At 40.7% G+C, this 25,685-nt stretch overlaps 1 protein-coding gene across 2 annotated transcripts in view; it reads left to right on the top strand.

The window, feature by feature from the left end:
* Nucleotides 1-15,749: 15,749 nt before the first annotated feature.
* The window catches only part of CDK19 (cyclin dependent kinase 19), a 180,929-nt gene continuing 170,993 nt past the window's right edge, over nt 15,750-25,685 (top strand). Inside the window, exon 1 of one of the 2 annotated variants that reach the window (XM_022554378.2) lies at nt 15,750-16,100. In XM_022554378.2, coding sequence (XP_022410086.1) covers nt 15,973-16,100 — 128 coding nt within the window. In that variant the 5' untranslated portion in view covers nt 15,750-15,972. The remainder of the gene's footprint in view (nt 16,101-25,685) is intronic. The other variant, XM_022554394.2, reaches the window with a different exon arrangement.

Genomic DNA, 25,685 nt, shown 5'->3' with positions numbered 1-25,685 from the left:
TGGCTAATGCATATTCTGCAGTTTCTTTTTTCATCATTCTTTTTTGCATCTCAGATCCATGTGTGCTTAATTTCAGCCTAGTGTGCCCTTTAGAAGATCTTGAGTGTCTTTGAGTGGAAAATTCTCTGAGTTTACACTTGGTTAGAAAATTGTTAATCACGTGGTTTCTTTTTTTAGATTTATTTAAGAGTTCCTTCTCTTTCCCCCATAAAACACACACAAAACACTTCTGAAAATCAGCAAACAATCAAAGTCACCCAAAGGGTTTTTGTTTTTTGAATTTTATTTATTTTTTATACAGCAGGTTCTTATTACTTTTCTATTTTATACATATTAGTGTATATATGTCAATCCCAATCTCCCAGTTTATCCCCTCCCCATCACTTGTTCTTAAAATATAATTTTTGGGTAAATAAGTGTAAGTTGACTATTATTTGTTCTTAAAAGAATAAAGATATTCTTTTGCCTTTGACTTGAGTTGTTGCATTAGGTCAACTATTAGTATAATTATTGTCCACTTGTAGGAAATCTTTCTTCTCCCTGGCTGTTTTCATATATTCTCTTTGTCTTTGGCATTCTGAAGTTTCCTTATGACATGACTATGGATTTTGACTAGGCATAGGTTCTTTTTATTCTACTTAAAATTTATTGGGATTCTTGGACATGTAGATTAATGTCTATGGTAGGCAGATTAATAAACCCTCAAAGATGTCCATGTCCTAATCTTCAGAACCTATGAATATGTTAGGTTACCTGACAAAGATGGATTAAGGTTGCAGATGAAAATAAGATTGCTAATTAGATGACTTTAAAATAGAGAGATGATCTTGGATTATCCAGGTGAGCCTAATATAATCACAAAGGTCCTTCATTATGGAAAAGGGAGGCAGAAAAGGAAGGGTCAGAAATGATGTGATATGAGAAAAACTTGACCTGCTGTTGCTGGTTTTGAAGATGGAGGAAGAGGGCCAGAAACCAAGGAATATAGGCAGCTTCTAGAAACTGCAAAGGTCAAGCAAATAGATGTTCTACTAGAGACTCCAAAAAGGAACACAGACCTGCCAACCTCTTGATTTTAGCCCAGTGAGACTTGAATTGGACTTTTCACCTACAGAATTGTAAGGTAATAAATTTGTGTTGTCTTAAGCCATTAAATTATGGTAATTTGTTACATTGTGGTAGGAAACTAACAGTTTCTTTCACCAATTCTGGAAAAATTTCAGCCATTATCACTTTAATATTGCCTCTTCATTCTTTTCTTCTGGACTCTGATTCAACATATATCAACCTTTTTACTCTATCTTTCATGGCTTGTAATCTTGCTTTCATATTTGCTCTCTATTACATTCTGGGTAATTTCTTTAGATCTATTTTCCAGTGTACTAATTCTCTTTTCAGCTACATCTCTAATGATGTTTAACCCGTTCATTAAAATTTTCACTTCAACAATTATATATTTCATTTCTAGAGGTCTTATTTTGTTCTTTTGCAAATTGACTAGTCATTTTTTAACAACCTCTTGTTTCTTACTCAAATTTTCAACCTTATCTTTTATTTCTTTAAAGATGTTAAACACACTTATTTTATATTCTGTAGCAATTCTAATATCTGAAGCTTTTCTGAAATTGCTTCTAACTCATCATACCTTTTTTTCTTGTGTGTTTTATAAATTGACTGAAAGCTCATGGCTCCTTTACATTATCTGTGGGAAATGTTTGAGGCCTGAGTTGAAGGGTGTTCTCTAGAGAGGATTTTCTTTTGCTTATACTAGCTGTCTATGGGTACTACCAACCTAGGACCAATTTAAAATAAAATTTCAGCATAAAGTGTTTGGGGCCACCTAGACATTAAGAACTGTGAAAGGTCTGAGATTTTACCTGCCACAGTTAGCCTGCCATAGTTGCATGGATTTTAGCAGAAGACATGCTACTCTTGTGACATAGACTAAGGGCAGGTTATTACTCAAACCAATAACAGAGTGTCAGCATTTGTGTTGGCTCCCCAAGTCCCAATTCCCACAGGGCACACAAAGTGGGCTAGGTGACATCTATACATGCAGTAGGTCTCACTACAGGAAAGGAACACAGAACTTGCAGAACATGGATAGTTTATAATGGGCAGTAAGCATGACTGCCTTTTTTCCCAGAGATAGACATTATGGCTATCTTCCAAGGTTGTAAGCAAATCTGTCTCCAGAAGGAGGTGCCATCATTATCCTCCAAGACTGCTCACTATATAAACTGTTGAAAAGACAGTCAGTACCTCTGCTCACAAGATGTGCAGAAACTTGACAGAGTCATGAAGAATTATCTCCTAACAAGAGGTAGTTTGAGGGCTTCCCTGGTGGCGCAGTGGTTGAGAGTCTACCTGCTGATGCAGGGGACACGGGTTCGTGCCCTGGTCCGGGAAGATCCCACATGCCGCGGAGCGGCTGGGCCCGTGAGCCATGGCCGCTGAGCCTGCGCGTCTGGAGCCTGTGCTCCACAATGGGAGAGGCCACAACAGCGAGAGGCCCACGTACCGCAAAAAAAAAAAAAAAAGGTAGTTTGAATTGGGCCACGAATCTTTGCTTGTATTTGCAAATTATTTTGGTAGCTTTTCCTTCCCTTCTATCTAGAGCCAAGGTCAAGACAGGTAAGGTGTCCTAGTTGTTTGTGAGGATCTCCTATTAGACTCCCTACCTTGGCTGGGGTCTTGGCCTTGTTTCCTGTTCCCATATCCTTCATGACCATTAGAACTCTAGTTCAAGGTCACCAGAATTTAGAAGATACCCTCCACCCCCTATAAAATCTTCCTTTTGTGTTTCTTTTCCTCTCCAAATTCCTGCTTTCACTTGGCTTTGGCCTCTGAGTGTTCCTTAACTTTTTGCTAGCTCAATAATGTATTTGAACAGATGTTTCTCATGTTCTAAGCAGGTTTGTGTGTGTGTGTGTGTTTGTGTGTGTGTGTGTGTGTGTGTGTGTGTGAGAGAGAGAGAGAGAGAGAGAGAGGGTTATTCTGTGTCTCTAATCTCCCATACTGCTAGGGTGGCTGAAATGGAGGGAAGATAATAAAGATTGGAGCTTAGGGTATCATGAGTCATCTGTATGAATGCTGGATTCATCCAGAAATCTGGCAGGCTTGGAAAAGAATATACTTAACCAACATGATTAGGAAATGAGGTTTTTTCAGTTGACTAGATTTTTCCTCTAGTTATCTGAAGAATTGTCTGCTGTGGGAGTAATACCACCCCACATAAGGCTGTTATACACAGGAAACAAAGCCTCAGGATTCTCTAAGTTGTGTATAGTCACTGCACACAGTTGTGAAACAGGAAGGAAGGGGGCAGGGCACTACCTTTAAAAGAATGACACAGCCATTGAGGATAAGACATCAACTGGTTAGAACTGATTCGGCCCAAGATGGCAGAAGACTCGACTTTCAGTAGACCTTGAGCCTCATTATATGCTCATTGTAATACATTAGCATGCTACAGGTGCCATGACAGTTACAAGGCCAACCATAAAAGACCAAAAAGTGGGTGGTGGCCCAATACCTGGAAATCTCTGTACCTTCTCCAAAATAGTTGGAATAATCCTCCCACTTGTTAGCCTGTGAAATTACCCAGGCCATAAAAATGGCCCACACTCTGTCTATGGAGTGTGTATCTCCCTGAATAAACCTGCTTTCCCACTTAGTTCTCAGGGCAGAGTCCCCTTGGCTGCCTGCTTGTATCCCTCGCGAGAGTCCTATATTAATAAATCTACTTGCCTGTCACTTTGCCTCTCACTGAATTCCTTCTGTGCCGAGACATAAGGAACCTGAGCTTCAGGACTTCCCTGGTGGTGCAGTGGTTAAGAATTCCCCTGCCAATGCAGGGGACATGGGTTCGATCCCTGGTCTGGGAAGATCCCATGTGCTGCGGAGCAACTAAGCCCGTGCGCCCCAACTACTGAGCCTGCACTCTAGAGCCCGTGAGCCACAACTACTGAGCCCATGTGCCACAACTACTGAAGCCTGCGTGCCTAGAGCCCATGCTCCGCAACAAGAGAAGCCACCGCAAAGAGAACCACGTGCACCCCAACAAAGAGTAGCCCCTGCTCGCCACAACTAGAGAAAGCCTGCACACAGCAACGAAGACCCAACGCAGCCTATATATATATATATATATATATATAAAAGAATCTGAGCTTCAGTAAGTCCGGACACCACGTGAGTGATTTTAATTAAAAGACGTGGGTTTCAGTCCCGGCCCGTGGGCTCAAGTCCCAATCTGACTTTCGGCTACGTTCGAATCCCATGTGAGGTGTGATTGGGTTTGAGTCCCATTGTGAGACTAGGTGTGAGGTTTCAGCTGCATTCGTTGATTATTTTGTTGGCAATTTTATTTTATTTTATTTATTTATTTATTTTGCAGTATGCGGGCCTCTCACTGTTGTGGCCTCTCCCGTTGCGGAGCACAGGCTCCGGACGCGCAGGCTCAGCGGCCATGGCTCACGGGCCCAGCCGCTCCGCGGCATGTAGGATCTTCCCGGACCGGGGCACAAATCCGTGTCCTCTGAATCGGCAGGCAGACTCTCAACCACTGCGCCACCAGGGAAGCCCTACTGGCAATTTTAGAAATGCTGCATCTGTTCAATTTCATACCTTTGATATAGTAACTACTTAGATAACCGTGGTGTTAACACACTCTGAAAATTTGCTACTCAGTGTGGCCCAGGATCAGCAGAATCAGCATCAGCGCCAACTGCGTGCAGTTAGAAGTGCAGATGCTCAGGCCCTTCCCCAGCCCTACTGAATCAGAATCTGCATTTTAACCAGATCCTCAGGTGGTTCATCTGTACATTAATGTTTGAGAGGTACTGCCCTAGAAAAATGCTTTAAAGGTGCAGTTGCTGATGACTAGCAGTAATAAAATTTGGAGGTGGTTATAATACAATGGAGAAAGCATGATTTAAAGAATCAGAATTTGAGGTCCACTCCTAAATAACAGTGTGACAGCAAATCACTTAACATATCTAAATGTAGGATCTTATTTCACAAGATTGTTAAAGGGATAAAAAGATAATGTATGCTAAAAACTGCCTATGACAGTGCCTATCACATGGTAGGTATGCAGTAATGCTAGTTTATTTACTTTCCTTTTTCATGTCTTGCCTGGAGAGAATAAAATAACTTTTCCCTGTATCACTCAAGTGTGTAGGAGACACCATTTTTATAAATCCATAAGAAACGATAGGTATTAAAATAATGACCAGTTGTTCATGAATAGGTAAGATATAAATTATAAAAGTTTCCATAAAGAATGAAATAGTTTATGAGACACATACAGAAAAGTTTAAATTAAAACAAATTAGAATCAGTGAAAGTAGAATAGGAAAACACCTACCACATAGCCTAACACAGTTACTATAGGCGAGTTTGAAATATTAACACTGAGCTTCCTAATCACCAAATCAAAAAGGAAAACTCAGTAAATTACATAAGGAAATTATTCCAGAGACAATTTCCTTGGTATTAAGGTCCAAAAGGACTGTATCACATAACACAGGTCCTTTTCCAAGGAGCATCAAACAATTTAATGGGATATATATCAAGGGTGCAATTAGAAAGTAGTTGTTAAGAAAATGAAAATGTGACTTTTAAGGGGTCTATGGTTCTTTATACTTGCGAACTAAATACAGATGGAATATAGACTGAATTTTTTCTTCTTCCTTAATTACTAAAACCCAGCAGAGGCTGAAAAAAATTCTTAATAAGCTTTTTAGAAATGGATTATCTCTAATTCTTGGAAGACTTAATTTACACAATCAGAGGAATATTTTATGTATCAGTTACAGACGGGGATGCTAAAACTTCAGCCAGAATTCTTCTAATCTCTATAGAAGGCATGTAGACAACTGGAAGAAAATATTCTTTTGTACCTACAAATAGGGACCAACCCTTCATCAGCTTATAAATATTATTAACTTGCTCTTCCCATGAGGTTCACTCTCAGTAAAATAAATGAAGGTGTATATAGATATTTAAAACCTCCCAACTTAAGCCATTTGATATCTTATGTTTTGTGATTTAAAAGTGAAAATATTAGCATAGAATTCCTATGAATTTCCTAACAGTTTAAAACAAAAATGCATGATCAGAAATGTTTGGGAGATACCCTATATGAAAAATATTATGGCAAATTATCCATAGTTTATAAACTATTGTGAGGTGTTTTGTTTGTTTGTTTGTTGTTTACTCCACACTATAAATGGATATTCCTTTTTATTAATACAAATTAGATCTATACCATTCTTTTGTTTTTTAATTTTATTAATTTATTTATTTTTGGCTGTGTTGGGTCTTCATTTCTGTGCGAGGGCTTTCTCTAGTTGCGGTGAGCAGGGGCCACTCTTCATCGCGGTGCGCAGGCCTCTCACTGTCGCAGCCTCTCGTTGCGGAGCACAGGCTCCAGACACGCAGGCTCAGCAGTTGTGGCTCACGGGCTCTATAGCGCAGGCTCAGTAGTCGTGGCGCATGGGCTTAGCTGCTCCGTGGCATGTGGGATCTTCCCAGACCAGGGCTCGAACCCGTGTCCCCTGCATTAGCAGGCAGATTCTCAACCACTGCACCACCAGGGAAGCCCTATACCATTCTTTTAAATGGCTGCAGTGTAATCCACTGAAGGGATATGCTATTATTTATTTAACCATTATTTAAACTGTTTCTAACTTTTATCATAAAAACCATAGTCACGTTCATCTTTGTACATATAACTGCACACTTGCCTGATTCTTTTCTTTTTTTTCCAGTTAAGGTAGTGCTTTATTTCTTCATTCTCTGTAGAATACTGATTCTGTAACACTGAATACAGTCTGATATGTATCATTACAACAAAACTTTCACTTGATGAAAGATTAGCAAAAATACATCAGCAAGGATAATAACTAGTGCATTTACTAAAACATATCATAATCATAAAACCAAATGATCACACACAATAATCTTCATATATGACATACCACTGATATTGTTCCCGTTCAACAGATTTTGGATTTCATCCTTATTATGTTTCAATACTCTTATTGATTTATTTTAGGTTCAGCTAATAAAGAATTAACATTTCAGAAGTGTTAAGACCGATTAGTATCATTGCTTACATATATTAATCACCTGCCAAAGACACTAGCTCGCCTGATTTTTTTAAAATTGAAGTATAGTTGATTTAAATATTGTCTTAGTTTCAGGTGTACAGCACAGTGATTCAGTTTGCAGCCAAAGGGTGCAAAAAGGGGTAGTGACGTGACAGCATTGGAGAAGAGGAAGGAAAATACCAGAGGAAATGACAGAGCAAAATGAATGAAAAATACCCACAACCAGACACATCCCTGTGAAAGATTATATCTTCAAGATTACAGAACAGATGCTAAACATTTCTATGGGAAAAATAGGACACTTAAGAAGGGGTAAAACAGTCTTATAACACATCTGAACCACTGAATGTTAGAAAGTAGTGGGGGTAATGCCTTCATGGTTCCGAGAAAAATTCATTTTTAACTTGGAATTGTATACCCAGACAAAAAAATTAATCAAATATAAGAATGTGGAAAGCAACCAATCTAATCCTTGCTCATTGAGGAGGTCATAGACTATCTGGGAAGAAAGACAGATAAACATGGTATGCATAAGATAAGCAAAGTGCAGAGAGGTCTCACAGGATGTTACCAGTACGGATGAGGGGCACCCAACCTAGTCTGGGGGAGGGAAGAGAAGACTTCCTGAAAGAGATGATCCTGAGTTGAGCCTTAAACCATGAGGAAACAACTTAGTAAATCTCTTCAATAAATTTCCTTGACTTAGATACGACTGTTAAGAGAAATTTTATCCATATTCAAATTTGACTTCCACATAGCTTATAAACTGGTCATGACTAAGGGCATAAGCATTAAAAAATTCATGACTTTGCTTACTAATTCCATCACATATGCAGTGAACCTGATATGCAAGATTTGCAGCTCAGTTCTCCTCACGACTAACCCATTGGAAGCTGGGCACACCGATCTTTCCTTTTTTTTTTTTTTTTTTTTTTTTTTTTTGCGGTACGCGGGCCTCTCACTGTTGTGGCCTCTCCCGTTGTGGAGCACAGGCTCCGGACGCGCAGGCTCAGCGGCCATGGCTCACGGGCCCAGCCGCTCCGCGGCATGTGGGATCTTCCCGGACCGGGGCACAAACCCGTGTCCCCTGCATCGGCAGGCGGACTCTCAACCACTGCGCCACCAGGGAAACCCCCGATCTTTCCTTTTTTAAAAAATAAATTTATTTATTTATTTATTTTTGGCTGCATTGGGTCTTCGTTGTTGCGCGCGGGTTTTCTCTGGTTGTGTCGAGTGGGGGCTACTCTTTGTTGTGGTGCGGGGGCTTCTCATTGCAGTGGCTTCTCTTGTTGTGGAGCACAGGCTCTAGGTGCGAGGGCTTCAGTAGTTGCAGCATGTGGGCTCAGTAGTTGTGGCTCGTGGTCTCTAGAACACAGGCTCAGTCGTTGTGGTGCACGGGTTTAGTTGTTCCGCAGCACGTGGGATCTTCCCGGACCAGAGCTTGAACCCATGTCCCCTGCATTGGCAGGCAGATTCTTAACCACTGCACCACCAGGGAAATCCAACCTTTCCTTTTGACTTGAACAAACTGTTGAAACCATCACTTTATTCTTTCATTCTCTACCTATGTCAAATAAACTCATTTTTTAAATGTTTAGATCAAACTTTTCAAATTCCTTACTGGCATGTGATTAGGCCCTATTAATTTCTGGGTGGTTATCATTTATTTGTTTTTTTGTTTAACACCTAGGGCAGGCTGCATTCTGGTGGCAGGGAACAATTCATGCTATAGTGGGGCTAAGAAATTTAAAGAATGAAGGGATAGGGACTTCCCTGGTGGCACAGTGGTTAAGAATCCGCCTGCTACTGCAGGGGACACAGGTTCGAGCCCTGGTCCGCGAAGATCCCACATGTTGCAGAGCAACTAAGCCCGTGTGCCACAAGTACTGAGCCTGAGCTCTAGAGCCCACGAGCCACAGCTACTGAAGCCCGCGCGCCTAGAGCCCGTGCTCCACAACAAGAGAAGCCACCGCAGTGAGAAGTCCGCGCACCGCAACAAAGAGTAGCCCCCCGCTCGCCGCAACTAGAGAAAGCCCGCGTGCAGCAATGAAGACCCTACGCAGCCAAAATAACTAAATAAATAAATTTAAAAAATCAAATTCTTTAAAAGAAAATACACGTAGCATAAAATTTATTAAAAAACCAAAAAAACCACAAAATAAAGCCCAGTCTGCGGATCCCAAAGATCCCCTCTCACTCCCACTGAATGTGGTGTGAATTAAGTCAAGGACAATTTTCTTCCCTTTTTCAGGATGGCCCCTCATTCAGAGACAGAGTCAAAGCTCAGGCACTATCCTGGGTTGAATAGCGTCCCCCCCAAATTCATGTCCACCTGGAATCTGAGTGTGATCTTATTTGGGAATAAGGTCTTTGTAGATGCATACAAGTTACAACAAGGACATACTGGATTAGGTTGGGGCCTAAATCCAATATGACTGATGTCCTTTTAGGAAGAGGGGGATTTGGACACAGACATAGATGAAAGAAGGCCATGTGAAGATAGAGCCAGATATTGGAGTTATGCTGCCACAAGCCAAGGAATGTCAAGGCTTACCAGCAACCACCAGAATCTAATGGAGAGGCATGGAACACATTTTCCCTTTGGGCCCGTAGAAGGAACCAACCCTCTGTACATCTTGATTTCAGACTTCTGGCCTCCAGAACTGTGAGAGAATAAATTTCTTTTGTTTTAAGACACTCAGTTTATGGTAATTTGTTACAACAGCACTAGGAAACTGACACAGGCATCAACCTCTTCCTACACCCTATCAGCAGCAGGTGGGTATCCCTCCCTTAGTCTGGCCTGCATCCTCATCCAGTAGGGAGAGAGGTCTGATTCTTAGTCCCATTGCCTCCCATTCCTCTTCTTCAGCTTCCCTGACATTGACTCTGTACTGAAGAGACCAGAATCTGTTTCTCCAACAGCCTTTAAGCTTAGACCATCCTTATTAAAAGGATCTTTGTTCTCAGACTTTAAACCAATGTTTAAGTAAAATGAATATGCCTCCCAGAAGCATAACAGGTATTTACATGTAAAATCTGATTGGCCAGAGAACTGTTGCTGGTTGAGTGGAAAGAACAAAGGCAAGGAAGGCCTCTTATACATACTGAGACAATGAACATCTCAGTGGCAGTGGCAACTATAAATTTTCTGTATTTCATAAGCTCTATGACTCTTCCATGCACTGAGAAAGGGGAACTAGTGACTGATATCAACCAAATATGAAGAAAAAAAAGCAGAGGCGGTAATTTTAACATATAAAATAGAGTGCGACAAAAGGATAAATGTCTCATTGGGATACTTTGATCTTGATAAATGACACTGATACTTGGCAGTGCAGTCTTTGTTCTCTATTGTCTTAGAGACTGGGTATTAAATCCTATCATTGACTGACTCCACAAACTATCCTCCTGGAGCCTCAGTATTTTTATCTGTAAAATGGAGATAATGCATACCTTCCTCCCATGGTGGTTGTAAGGATTACATATTTAGCTAGCTTATATAAAATGCCTAGGATTCAGTAAATGTTAGCTCTCATTCTCACTCCACTTACTTGCCAAAATCATCATTCCTTCTTCAAGCCCCCTGCCCTTACTGCCACCGCTTTTTTTCTCTGCATTTGATCATGCTTCCCATGTCAAATAGAAATGAAAAGTTATTACGGATCTTCCTTGATTTACGATGGGGTTATGTCCCGTTAAGCCCATCGTTAAGTGGAAAATCTTGTTAAGTTGAAAATGTGTTTAATACACCTATCCTACTGAACGTCATAGCTTAGCCTGGCCTACCTTAAATATGCTCAGAACACTTACATTTGCCTAGAGTTGGGCAAAATCATCTAACGCAAAGCCTATTTTAACAAAGTGTTCAATATCTCATGTAATTTATTGAACACTGTACTGAAGAGTATTGGTTTCACCTTTTCTTTTTCCACCAGCTCTTTTCCTTCAATATATGAAAAGTTCCTATAATGAGTATCACCTCACACTGGTCAGAATGGCCATCATCAAAAAATCTACAAACAATAAATGCTGGAGAGGGTGTGGAGAAAAGGGAACCCTCTTGCACTGTTGGTGGGAATGTAAATTGATACAGCCACTATGGAGTACAGTATGGAGATTCCTTAAAAAACTAAAAAGAGAACTACCATATGATCCAGCAATCCCACTCCTGGGCATATACCTGGAGAAAACCATAATTCAAAAAGAGTCATGTACCACAATGTTCATTGCAGCACTATTTACAATAGCCAGGACATGGAAGCAACCTTAATGTCCATCAACAGAGGAATGGATAAAGAAGATGTGGTAAATATATACAATGGAATATTACTCAGCCATAAAATGGAATGAAATTGTGCCATTTGCAGAGATGTGGATGGACCTAGAGACTGTTATACAGAGTGAAGTAAGTCAGAAAGAGAAAAACAAATATCGTATATTAACGCTTATATGTGGAATCTAGAAAAATGGTATAGATGAACTTATTTGCAAAGTGGAAATAGAGACACAGATGTAGAGAACAAATGTATGGATACCAAGGGGGGAGGGAGGGTGGTATGGATTGGGAGATTGGGATTGATATATATACACTACTATGTATAAAATAGATAACTAATGAGAACTGACTGTATAGCACAGGGAACTCTCCTCAATGCTCTGTTGTGACCTATATGGGAAGGAAATCCATAAAAGAGGGGATATATGTATACATATAGCTGATTCACTTTGCTGTACAGCAGAAACTAACACAACACTGTAAAGCAAATATATTCCAATAGAAAATATATATATGAAAAGTTCCTTCCCCTTATTAAACACAAACTAATAACAAAACTCTGAACCTCCCTTGACCATGGTAGCCACAATCCTATCTATCTTTCTCCTTCCTTTTTAGCCAAGTTTCTATTTTTTTTCATTTAAATTTTATTTACTTACCTTTTGAAAAGGCAGTATTTCATGGATCAGAATTCAGAAAGGTATACAGTACAAATTCTCCCTCCTACCTCTGATTCTCAAGCACAGTTTTCCTTCCCTGAGCAAACAGTTTCTTGTGGTCCTTTTACAGATAAGTCATGCATACACAAGAAAGTATGTATTTTTTCTTTTGTATAAAAATGTTAGCATATTATGGACACTCTCCTGATTCTTGCTTTTTTTTTCACTTAAAAATATATTGATATCTTGGAGGTCTTTCCATTTCAATACTTAAACAATTTCCTCATTGATCAGGTCTTCTGAAAAGTAGATGCCAAGATGGGATTAGACCTGTAAGACACTTATTGGAGGAAATGCCTGTGAGGAAGAGAACGGGGGGGGGGGGGGGGGGGGTGGGGGGGGGTGGGGGTGGGGGGGGGGTGGAGCTGAAGGAGCTGTCAGATTGTGAGGCTAATCTGCCCCTGTGAAGGAGAGAGGGAAGGAAGGAGGGTTGGGTAGGCAGTGACTCAGACTGCAACAGAGTTCGAAGGAAGTGTCAGACAGGCTTATGCCGGGGGGTCCTTAAGCTCAACTCACCTGTCAGAGGAACTCTGCATCTTGCAGGAATGGACCTGCCTATGCAGCACTCCCAGCATAGTATCCTGCTATGGTCAGTCATAGGCTAGGAGCAACCGTTGGGGACTGTGGCCTCATTGCAAATGCAGTGGTAGATCCAGAGCTTAGCAACTGGGGCTTTCTTGCAAGGAGGAGAGTTGAGAGGCATATTTCATAGCTTTTGAATTATTTTTAGGGTTGCATAATAATCCATTGGTGCATATGCCATAATTTATTTATCCAGTCCTTTTCTAATGAACACTTTTGTTGTTTCCCAGTCCTTTCCTAGTAGAAACAATGCTCAATGAATAACCTTAAGTTGTATCATATTGCACACATGGGGAATTCCACAAACTGGGCTCTTGGGGAAGCAGACCTTGATATGGAGATTAACATGTAATCAGTTTATTACAGAATGTTGATGGGATCAATCTTGTGGAAGGAAAAGGAAGAAAGCAGGATGGGGGAGATTGAGAAGTTGGTCTGCAATGCATTCTCAGTGACGGCCTGAGTCAGCCCAACAGGGAGTTCTGAAGATAGGATCAGAGTTGTCCTGAAGTGGGGTGAGAGGTCTGGGCCTTTATATCCCTGCATTAATCAGTCATTGGATGTAGGGTGTTCCAGGAAAATGGTGAGGTGAGGTGAGATGAGGTGGCTCTTTAGACAAGGCAATTCCTGAAGAGGGCTGAGAGGTGAAGGCTGCGGCAGCACTCCCAGCAGCTTGGGGGAATAGTACATCCTTTAGTCCTGAAGGGGTGTGTGTCTAGGAAGGCTTATCAGAGCATCCGCCACAAGGAGTATAATTGTAGGATACTGTTATGTAATTTTGATAGATATTGCCAAACCAAAATCTAATGTATGTATTGGTACATATTTTGTGAATATATACTTCCACTGGCAATGCAGGAGAATGTCTGTTTCCCCCATCCTTGGTAACAACAGTGTGGTCAACCTCTTTTTTTTTTTAAAGATTTAATTCTATTTATTTTTGGCTGCATCGCTCTTTGTTGGGGTGCGCGGGCTTTCTCTAGTTGCGGCGAGTGGGGACTACTCTTCCTTGTGGTGCGCAGGCTTCTCACTGCGGTGGCTTCTCTTGTTGCAGAGCACGGGCTCTAGGTGCGCAGGCTTCATAGTTGTGGCATGCATGCTCAGTAGTTGTGGCACACATGCTTAGTTGCTCCGCGGCATGTGGTATCTTCCTGGACCAGGGATTGAACCCGCGTCCCCTGCATTGACGGGTGGATTCTTAACCACTGTGCCACCAGGGAAGTCCAGAAGTATTTTTTTTTTTGAATATACAATATTGATTACTTCTTGGCTCAAAAGTCTTCAATGGCTTTTTATTGCCTATAGAATGAGGAAATCTAAAGCTTCTGCTTGATATATATAGGTCTTCATATTCTGACCTCTGCTTATCTCTCCAGTCTCTTCTTAGCCATCATCTTTTCCTGTCTTAATCTGTAATGTTCAAGCTATTTGCATTTGTCAGAATATATCAGGTTCTGTCAATGATATATACACATGCCATTCTGCCAGAAATAATTCTTTGCTACTTCCCCACTTGTCCTTCAAATAAGATTATTTAAATTTTGGCTGAAAACTACCCCCTTAATGATGCCTACCCTGACTCTTCTGGAAGTCCTCCTATTCTACTATTGCTCTTTGTACCCACATAGTTTTTAATTTGTTTGCATGTTTATTTTTTCAATACATGTTAGTCCCTGATGGAAAAGACCAATTTTCATCTGGTATCTCCAGCACTTATCATAGTGCTTGGAAATAACAGAAACTCAGATACTTCATGATTTACTTCAAGATCTGAGGAAATTTCCCAGGAAACATTGTTGTAGTAAGTAAACAATTCCCCCCACCCCACCTCCACGCCTCTCTCTAGTTTTCCAGGTTTCTTCCAAAACCTAGCAGGCGGGTCACTACTATTAACTTTCCTTACCACTTCAGGTAGAATTGACTATTTCCTGCTCTATGCTCCCACTGAATGTGGTGTGTAAGTCCCATCCTAGCACCAACCATGTTTAAGATTGCATCCCAAACATTTGCTACGTTTTATGCATGCAATAATGAATCAACGTTCACCTTGATAAAGGAGACTTTCTTAAACATTCTAGGACAACGACACCATTATGCATAAACCGTAAAAATCCCTTTACAATCCAACCCAAATGATTGTTTTCAAAACGCTGCGTTCCGCAGGCACCTTAATTGTCCTTAGACAGATGGCCAAAAGCTTGGCTGTGGTAATCACATACGGTAAGAGGAGACCATGACTAGAGCGCCAAGAAAAGGATGATTGGCTGACTAGGGCGCAGAAGTTACATGTTCTCTGGCCGATGCTAGAAGTAGGAAACCGCTGAATGTTCAGCTTTTGAAATACGGTTTTTGCATCGTAAAGAAAAAAGATTATCCTATCAGGAAGAGCCTAGCACATCCAATTACCAATCAAGAGTCGGAAAGAAGCCAAAGCCTGGGGATACCCACGCACCAACGAGGACGTCATTCTCTCTTCTCCGCCAATGAGCGGTTGGATGGGGGCGGGGTAAGAGGCGGGACAATTGCTACAAAAAAACAAACAACAATCTTCAGTACAACTGCCCTAACCACAGTCCTTCCCTCGTAAACCACTGGGGCAAAGTTCCTGGGCAAGGGCGCTTGTTAAACACTTTCCACTCTCCTTCTCGCACGGGGGCAATTATAATAGAGTACCTTCCTTGCACCAGAACAAGCGCCTTCTTTCCACCAGCTCCCACAAACTCGCAGAAAGCACAGCACAACTTTGCGCTTTCTACCTTAACAAGAGCTGGTGGTAGTCCAACGCTACCTGAGGGAGGGCGGTCTCAGTGCGCAGGCGTGCACGCCTTGTGAAGGTGGGGCTGTAGTGGCCCACGGCAGCCTGGGAGTTGTATTTCCTTCAGCCTCAAAACTCAAGCCATTCCTGAGGCCCGAGGAACTACATTTCCCAGGAGTCTCCGCGATCTCGGGGCGGGCGGGCTGGTTCGTTAATGAGCTCGAGGAAGCCGCGGCGCGGCCCACCAGGTTCCAAAACAAGGAAATGAAGGGGGGAGGCGGGACTGGGGGTTCCTGCGGGAGCTGCCGCCGCCGCTGCCGCGGAGGAGGAGGAGGTGGAGGAGGTGGTTGCCGCGGCCGCCGAGGAGTCCCTTGCTGAAGGCGGATTGCAGGGCGGCGGGCGGCGCGCGCGCGCGCCCGAGAGGTGGCCCGAGAAGTGGAGCGGCGGTCGCGGGGGGAGGAGGAGGAGGGACTGAGCGGCGGCGGCCCCCGCGTTCCGGTGCCTCTATGGGGAAAGCAGACAATGGATTATGATTTCAAGGCGAAGCTGGCGGCGGAGCGGGAGCGGGTGGAGGATTTGTTTGAGTACGAAGGGTGCAAAGTGGGACGCGGCACCTACGGGCACGTCTACAAGGCGAGGCGAAAAGATGGGTAAGAGCAGGGGCGGGGGGAGTAGGCTTGCTCGGGTCCTAGCTCTGCCCGCGACCGCGCGGGATGGGTGGGTCGGAGCCGGGTCGGGCCGTGCCCGGGGGGCGAGGCGGAGGTGGTCGCGGGGCCGCGTCCCGGGGCAGACTCTGAGGGACGTGGGTTCTGCTCGCCCCCCGCGCGGGCCCGTCGCACCCCTTGAACTCCCACGGCGCAGCCCGGTCGGGGGGCGTAGGTCCGGTCCTGCGGGGCGCCCTCCGCGTGCATGGAGCTGGCGGCGGGACTCGAGTTGGGACCTCGGTGGGAGGTGGAGTTTGTGGGTGTCTGGTCTCCAGGGGAGACGCGGAGGGCTGGGAGAGCTCCGCCGAGGAGTTGCCGCTCCGGCCTTGGGCTGGTGACGGTCGTGGTGGAACTTCCAATGGGCTGAGCGCCTCCCGGGGGCGGCGGTTTGAAACCTAGCCGAGGAGTCCGTCGGCCGGCCGTGCGTCTGGATCCTCGCCAGCCTCACGGATCTGAGCTGTTGGGCACCTTCGCCCTTGGGGCCAGCCAACCCGATGGCCCCTCCGCGCAGTCCCTCAGTCCCAGTCGTATACCCGGCCACTTCTCCACGCCGCTTCGCCTGCATCCGATTTCGATTTCTCACGTTCTCAGTTCCGCACCTTCCCTCGAATGTAGGACCTTCTGAGAGATTAACCGCGTTTTGCTCGCAGAACTTCAGAGTTTGCCCTGGTAGCTCCTTTCCCCGCACCTTGGGTATTCTTAGGTCCTCCCCTCCATCCTCTGCCAAATGACTGCGTGCTGAGGTTTATGGGGCACCTAGATTATCCAGAACGGAATTCGAGTAACACAGAGCTGGGCCTGAACCTTTGTCTTCCTGGGAGTTAAGGGAGAATCGTAGGAACCCCTTAGGAAGCCCTTACTGATTGTTCTCATAGGAGAAGGAGAGCTGGACGTTGTATTGAGAATGCCTATTCTTCGTACTGGAGGGCACACGGCTCGTAATCCAGGACAGGTGGAACCAGTTCTCTGCCTGCGAAGGGTGGGTTAAAACTATTCGTCACCTCAGGGCCCATCCTGGCAAGAGTTCCCCTTCCCCAGAGTTAGGGAGCCCGGGAACATCTGCGTATCCCGCTTAAACTTTAAAGACGATCAAACTATGTGGATGAGTTTTTAGGATCGTAGCGAAACGTTTCTGAATGAATTGAATATCAGCCACAGTGATATTAGTAAGACCTGAAGTGCTGCTTATCGTTCTGCACACTCTCTGGGTTGATTGATGAACTCTAGGACCAAAGTAGGTAGGGGGATTTGTGTATGTGTGCGCGCGCGCGTGCGCGCGCATGGTGAAAACTACAAGGTACTTTACAAGTGTAAAGGATTATTATTATTGCAAATAATTTTTTCTCTTCTTGTAAGTGAACGGACCCCATAGTACTCAGTTGTTTGTAAACTTTTCTCATAATTCCTTAGTTAATTGCCAGGTGTCCTTGGATGAATGTCTTGCAATGTGAAGTACTATAATTAACTTGTGTTTTGTCTTTGGAATATACACTCTACTTGTTATATTGGTGTTCCTGTGGGAATCTTATCAGATATATTTGGAGAAAGCACATCTAGCTTTCCTATTTCGGCACTGGCATTACAAAACAAATCAGAGGCGGTGTTTTTCATACTCCTCATGCTAACTTTATAATATATTTGGACTGGAATTTTAAAAATGTATTTTAATTCTGTTTTTAAAAAAAGTTTTTTTTTTTTTTTTTTTAAGCAAGCAGCTTTTAAGAAAAGCTAAATTCTGCTTCTGAATTGTATTTGGATAGCACGGGCTACAACAAAGAACAGATAATTTAATTCCCGCTTATATTTGTTCTTTGAATATTTTCCCCTCTAACAAAATTCTTGATTTGAATACACTTCCTTCTTGAGTGAAATTTGTTTAATTAGAATTAATAAAGCTTCTTTAGTAGAGTAAGATCAGTTTGTATATCTTCAAAATATATGCTTTTAAAAAAAACTTTCAGGATCTGAAAGCATTACTTTAAATCACTAATAAGAAAAATCAGTATAAAGTTTTTTTTTCTTGGACCAAGAGTCTAGTTGAGATTTAAGGCTTTATAGTAAACACCCACGTCTCTTGTGGGTTGGTAGCAGGATTAGTTTTATGTTCATTGATACCGGTGATTTGAAAGAACAGAAAGTTTTTAGTGATGGTTCTAAACTGATACAGATTCGCATAGTAAAGGATTTTACACTCAGATCATAGTAAATTACAGTGTAGCTCTTTCCAGAATTTATTTTGGTTAACTCAGATGTATAATGCTATTTTAGGGAGCAAGAGAGAAATCACGTGAGTACCTTAAAGAGGAACTATTCTGGTGTATGTAATGTAGCATATAATCCCCAAATTGTTCAGGTCTCTAGAAGAAACACTGGAAGAAGTAATGTAACATAAAACATCATTAGAAAAGCCTCTGCTTATAGTTTAATACTAGAGTTCACAGAACCTTAGAATATTGTTTCCCTTGAAATATGACTTTAACTTAGGCTGTATTAATTATGCTACATAAATTTATAATGGACTGGAAATGCAAGATTTACATCTGGGTTTTTCACCTTTAATAGCAATGTTATTTGTTCCATCTTTTTGTTTTGAAGGAAGGGGGTCTTTTGACCCAGCTATCCTTTTTTTTTTTAAATAAAAAATCAGGCTTAGAAGTTATTCTTGAAGAGAAACCAGTTTAGAATATTTCTAGACTTTTTATGAGCAAGAATTTGTAATCCAGTTTTCAACATTAGGAAAAAGTCACATAACAGTATGGTTACAAATCTCAAGACCATATTTATCAAGTTTGAAACACTTCTTGTTTTGATTGATAAAGGAATATTGTTAAAAAGTTCTTTTGTGAATAAGAGGTTCAGGCAAACATGATTCCATAGACTAGTGTTATGTCTGAACACTGTTGTACCCAACAATACTACCATTCAACTTTGCAGACATTCATTTAGTCTTTTGAACCACTCCAATAAAAGAATGCTGCTTTTTGGAGTTATTTTGAAATATAGTAATTGAAAGTGAAATGGCTGACAGAGTTATCTTACTGAGTTTCAGTTTTGCCTTAGGGTTTCAGATGAGAAGTAGTTGGTAACTACATGTTTTAATGTCTGTCATGAATCCTTCACAATAAATGTAGTATGTTTTTAACGGGTTTTTCACATTTTGTTTGTAGTTAGAATAGATAATTGTATTTGCATTTTTTTGGAGACCTCCCAAAGATTAAAGATGTATCACTGTGATCATAGTATTTTAGAGCTTTCAAGAGTTTCAGATCATCTAGTCTAATTTCTTCTTTTTACAAATTAGAAAACCAGAGCTTTTAGAGGTTGTCATGCCCATAGTCTTGGCAAAGACAAGCCTGTAATCCAGATCTCTTGACTCTTGAGCTCTTGTATTTCCTAATGTGTTTTCCCTCCTAATACCTTGGGAAAAAAAACAAAAAAGACCACATTGCTTCCACTTTTGACAATCTTATTGTATAAACTTCTTCCATGCAAAGGGTACTACATCTGTACCGAAAAATATGGAAAAGGGAAAGTATCCCATATCAGGGGCATTTTAAAAACGTAGGAGTTCAGGCCTGGAGATTCTACCACATGCAGTTGCTTCTGTTTATCTGGCTTCTCTTCATCTTCAGTCTCATTACTTTCGGCCATCATCTCTGATTTGCATAATAGCCAAATTGGTCTCTGCCATTAGTCTTCCCTCACTGTAGTCCAAGATCCAAGTTGCTGCCAGTGTTAACAAAATAAAATCAATCATGTCATATCTCTTCTTGTAAAGCTGTATATTCTCTGTGGCTCATATGGTTACATCAGATCTTAATTCCCTAGTTTGGCGTGTAAAGCCATTTGCATTTGGATCTTAAAGTCTTTAGTCTTTACAGCCTTTACGCCTGCCACCACCTCCCTCCTTTTTTCCCAGTGTGTTCAAGCCATATGCTTCTGTAGCATTCAACTGCTCATTTTTTTCCTAGGATTTGCTAAGTCCTTTTCATGTCTCATTTTCTTTTTCTGCACTCAAACCAGAATGGTGTTGCTCTGCCATTCCTTTCTTCCTTCCCCCTCCCACAAACCTGGGAAAGTCCTGCTCCTACTTCAATACCCAATTCAAATAGCTTTTCTTCTAGAAGTCTTCCCTTAGTTACCCAGTGTACTCATTATCTGTGCTTCTGCCCCTCTTGTTCTTATGTGTGTAATATCACTGTGATACTAGTCTGCTCCATAAACTGTTAACTACAAATGGATCATCATCATCCTGTTTCCAGCAACTTGTACAGGGTTGGGTATGTAAGCACACTCAAAAATTGTATTAAAAAAAAAATTGCCCTAAATTGGAAAACATATATATATTTGTTCTGGTAGACATACTTAACTGGTGTTTTCAGTAATTGTTTTGAAAGCCTGAAATATGGGGATGCTACATGAGATACGCAGTTCAATGTAAATATTTAGGTAACATTAACTAGGTCTAGTGTAATTTTTTCTGTAAGAAATAATGTGCTGCTTTTCAAGACAGTTGATACATTTCTTGTAATAGTTTGATAAGTAACACGGGTAATTTTTTGAATTATTAAGCACTTTTTTTTCTTCTTAGGCCAGTTCTTCTAAAATTGCTAGACTGTAGTAATCTGTCTTCTGTGTGCTTTTACTAGCGATGTTATAGAGATGCTTAGAAAACGTCAGCATTCAAACATATTTTAGGAAATTTTCTGGTATTATGGACTCATGTTAAAAAAAACCTAAGTACTTTTATCACTTAGTAAATCAAGTGGACATCAGCTTGTTTAATTAGTTCTTTATGCACTGCAAGCCTTCAGAACTTTGTTTTTGGAGCCCAGGGGAATGTTCTTTTCAATGAAATCTGATTGTCTAGAGCACTGGCTGACAAACTTTTTCTGTAAAGAGGCAGAAACGAAATATTTCAGGTTTTGTGGGCCATACCTACCATCTCTGTCACAATTACTTGAATCTGTCATAGTAGTGCCAAAGTATCCACAGACAATGTATAAATGAATACAAATTAGAATGTGTTCCAGGAGGAAAAAAAAAAAAAAAGGTGGTGGGCTGTATTTGGCTCACAGGCTTTAGTTTGCCAGCCCTTAGCCTAGTGCAGTGATGTCCAGTAGGACTTTCTGCAATGATGAAAATGCATCTGTGCTGTCCAGTATGGCAGCCACTAGCCACGTGTGGCTCAAGAAATGCAGTTAGTGTGACCGAGAAACTGGCTAGTAGCTGTGATATTGGACTTCTCAGGTTTAGAGTTTTTTGGAACAAGTGGCTTAGCAACACAATTCGTAAATCCATGAAGTGACCTTTTAATAAAAATGTATAACTGATGGTGTGGACAAATGAAATAGGAAAGTTTGTATTTTTTCTTTCAAGTAATAGAAAATTTGAGGCTGAAGTAGTTTGATAAAGCAAACTAATACTTGAACTGAAAAGCTGTCAATTTGTGAATGGAATCTATCAAGGATATTTGATTACTATTCAAAAAAAAGTATTTCATTTTACAAAAAGAGCATATGTGTTTAGTAAGTAGTAAATGTGTGTGCATAAAAAAGCTTATATAATCTGGTTGCCACCCTCCATGTTTTGCCAAATCTGCAATTTGTGATACATTCAATGTGTTTGTTCCGAGTATTCTGATGCTTCAATAAATTCTTCAATGGCAAAAAAAAAAAAAAAAAAAAGATTATACAACGTACTGTAAGCCTTCCCTTTCCCAGTCACCCTTTTCCCTTTCTAGAGGCAACCATTCTTGGTTTTCCTTTTTAGAGAGATTTTCTCGGAGGTGTGTGTGTTTAATGATAAATGGTAGGGTGCTGTACTGTTCCTGCTGTATATTTTTTAACTTTGTATATAACCTTGAAGATCATTACATATCTTATGTACAGAGATGCCTAGTTCCTTATAATAGTTTCATTATATTACATTGTATTGACTTACATACATTTAACTATCCCTCTTCATGGACATTTAGGCTGTCTCCAGTCTTTTGCAAGTACACTGTGGTGAATATCCTTAGTAGGTACAGTATTTTGTGCATATTATTATCGCTGTAAGTTAAGTTTCTAAAAGCTGCTTACTTTTGGAAGCAATGCCTTGAAATGATCTGCAAATATGGTGATGTATCCGATATAAATCTCTAAAGACTGGAGACAGGAGGGCTGAGAATAAGGAAGAGAAATGTTAAGGCTTTAAAAATAATAATTATTAATACATACAAAATGAGTTCTAAATTATTAGTTTGCATAGGAAATGCAAGTTACTGTTTTAGCAGCATGGGAAAGACATGTCAGTTTTAGATAGGAAAAAAGTAGATCAATGGAAAGGGTTCTTTTTTTTCAGTACAATGGATATCAATATTGATGAATTAAGAATTTTTACTTTTGTGTACTATATTTTTGAACTGGATATACTGGATAAAAAGTTAATATGTGATGTTAAATTGTGTCTTTTGCAAAATTCTGAAGTAGTGTAGTGTGGATTAGACATCAATATAGAAGGCTTGAAGGCAATATATTGCAATTTGGAATTTTCTTGGTGGTAAATGATTAGACTAAGAGTGTTCGACTAATGTGTTTTTAAAGATCAGCTTGTTTGTTATCTTGTGATATTGTGACTATATAATTTAGTGCAGCTTTGGATTCCAAAATAAAAGGACACTTTGAACATTTTGAATTACCAGCATGACTATGTCTTTGAAAACAGGTAGTTTTTAAGGTCTAGAACCATAAAGAGGTAGCTAACAGAGCTATTTAAAGATTTTTGTCCATTTATAAATAGCTGATAGTGCAACACTTCCTGTAATAGCCATTTTGAGCATGCATTGTGCAGGATAAAAGAATCTCGGGAGAGAGGACAGGATGTAATTCAAGATACAAGTGTGCAGCAGTAGTTTTTTATTGAGGGTGTGAGTTCTTATACAGAAGTGGGTGATGGGTCAAAGAGAAATAACCTGTAAAGTCCTCAAATAATTTATGTCCTTATAAAATACTTTTAATTTCTAATTGAGTCAGCCTTTCTAAAGGAAAAATATACCCTCCTTACAGAGGCTTTGAACTTGTGTATTTTCTATTTAAAAATATTATTTCAATGAGACTTTGTGGTTGATCTCAGTTACTAAGATGAACGTGATCAGCATATGGATTTAATTACCAGGTAGGCCAGCTAACTTTGTTTTGTTCTGTGATCACAGACCAAAGCCCTGTCATGGCAAACTTTTGCAGATATCTGTAGATATTTACATTTGGACAGAAAGGTAAGTGTATGGCTGCTGGAAAAATAAGGTAAAACTTTCACTTCATAGGTGGGTTAGTTGCATCTTTCTGTAGAAAAGTTATTTTAGTTATGATTGTTAAATAAGCTCATTGGTGAGAGACCTAAGCAGTTTGAGGCACAAACTATTGTTGCTTTTTACAAAAGTTAGTTTCCTTTTCCCCTTTCCCTTTTACAATTATATTTGCATTTAAAAAAAATTAATTAAGTAACTTATTTTTGGCTGCATTGGGTCTTTGTTGCTGCGTGCAGGCTTTCTCTAGTTGCAGCAAGCGGGGGCTACTCTTCCTTGTGATGCGTGGGCTTCACACTGCGGTGACTTCTCTTGTTGCAGAGCATGAGCTCTAGGCGTGCAGGCTTCAGTTGTGACATGCGGGCTTAGTAGTTGTAGTTCGCGGGTTTTAGAGCGCACGCTCAGTAGTTGTGGCACATGGGCTTATTTGCTCCCCGGCATGTGGGATCTTCCTGGACCAGGGATCGAACCCATGTCCCCTGTATTGGCAGGTGGATTCTTAACCACTGCGCCACCAGGGAAGTCCCTAATTATATTTGCATTTTAAGAGTGACTTAAACCTGAGTGAATCCTATTGTTTTGGGTTTTGGTGCAAATTATAAAACTGTTTGTGACCTTCCTTTCTTCTGGAAATTTATATGTAATTTGAGCTTGTGTAATTTAGAAATCCAAAGTTCTATTAACTAAGTTCTCAGCAATCTTTTCATCTTTATAGTATATTTGTATCAAAGTGGAAATATTTTTATTTTTATGCTATTAATATTTATCAAATTGGACTTCCCTGGTGGTGCAGTGGTTAAAAATCCATCTGCCAAGGCAGGGGACATGGGTTCGATCCCTGGTCTGGGAAGAGCCCACATGCTGCAGAGCAACTAAGTCCGTGCGCTACAACTAATGAGCCTGTACTCTAGAACCCGCGAGCCACAACTACCGAGCTGTCGTGCCACAACTGCTGAAGCCTGTGCTCCCAGAACCCGTGCTCCGCCACAAGAGAAGCCACTGCAATGAAGAGTAGCCCCTGCTCGCCACAACTAGAGAAAGCCCGCATGCAGCAATGAAGACCCAATGCAGCCAAAAATAAATAAATAAATAAAAATTTATCAAATAATAGTTGCACATGATTAAAAAACTCCAACAGTACTTCCTTCTCACTGCCCACTCCCAAGCCCCCTTCACTTCTCAGAGATAACCAGTGTTAACTGTTTCCGTTTTAAGTTTTGCTGCTGCTTACCATTATAACTTTAAGTAGCATACGTATAATTCTGTCTTGATTTATCAACTTTAGGCAGTTTCTGTTGACTTTCCATTAGAAAAGCTGAGCAATTTTGAGAGATTTCACTATCCCCTGTTTTCTGTTTTCCCATCTCAACCTTCAAATTTTTTATCTTTGTTATTTAAATTTTTTTGGTGGTGATTACTTTTATGACTTTAAGCTATAAACTTAAATTTCTTTTTCTTGGTTTGTCAATTCAGATATTATCTGTGGTCTTCCTCGTGTGAATGTTAAGGAAAGTAACAAATTTTTTTCCTGTTCTTTTTCTCTATCTCCTGATTTTTAAAGTATAATTTTTTTTTTTTTAAAGTATAATTTTTATAGCTTTCTAGTTTATCCATTGCTTTTTGTCTATGGGTTGATTTAAAAAAGTGAACACTGGAAGCCATTCAGCAGCTTTAAAATATTATGATTATGAAATTATTTATTGCTGAATGAATTAGTATATTGAGACCCATAGAGAAGGAAATGTAGGCTTGTGTACCAAATAGGTGCTGCTTGAAACAGTCCTCCAGGTATTAATGCCCAATGGATCTTCTTTATTTTGCCCTTTTTTCAAGTCTTCTGGGTCATACTCAGCTAGCAGATTTCTTTATATCCCATGGTTGGTTTTACTTGGATTCTTTTTTTGTTGTTGGTTAGTTGAGGATATCTTTTTAAGTAGCTTTTTCATATAGGATGTGTAGATTTTCTGAGTTCTTGCATGTCTGATAGTGTTTTTTGTCCTCATACTTGATTGATAGTTGGCTGAATATAGAATTCTATATTAAGAATATTTTTTTTCTCAGAACCCAAAACTATTGCTTCATGGCTTCTGGCATTTCTTGTTGCTCATTGGAAGTTTCTTTCTGGAAACTTGTTTTTTTCCTCTGTGGAACTCTTAGGAGTTTTCGCTTGATCCGTGCATTCTAAAGTTTCACCGAAGTCTGTCTTGAAAGTGTAAGTCTTTTTTTTCTTCCCCCCTTCATTT

This window comes from Delphinapterus leucas, chromosome 12 (assembly GCF_059928025.1).
Source record: "Delphinapterus leucas isolate spDelLeu-1000000601 "Yukka" chromosome 12, BTC_Dleu_Yukka2, whole genome shotgun sequence".
Lineage (NCBI taxonomy): Eukaryota > Metazoa > Chordata > Mammalia > Artiodactyla > Monodontidae > Delphinapterus > Delphinapterus leucas.
This window is presented reverse-complemented; position numbering and strand designations above follow the sequence as displayed.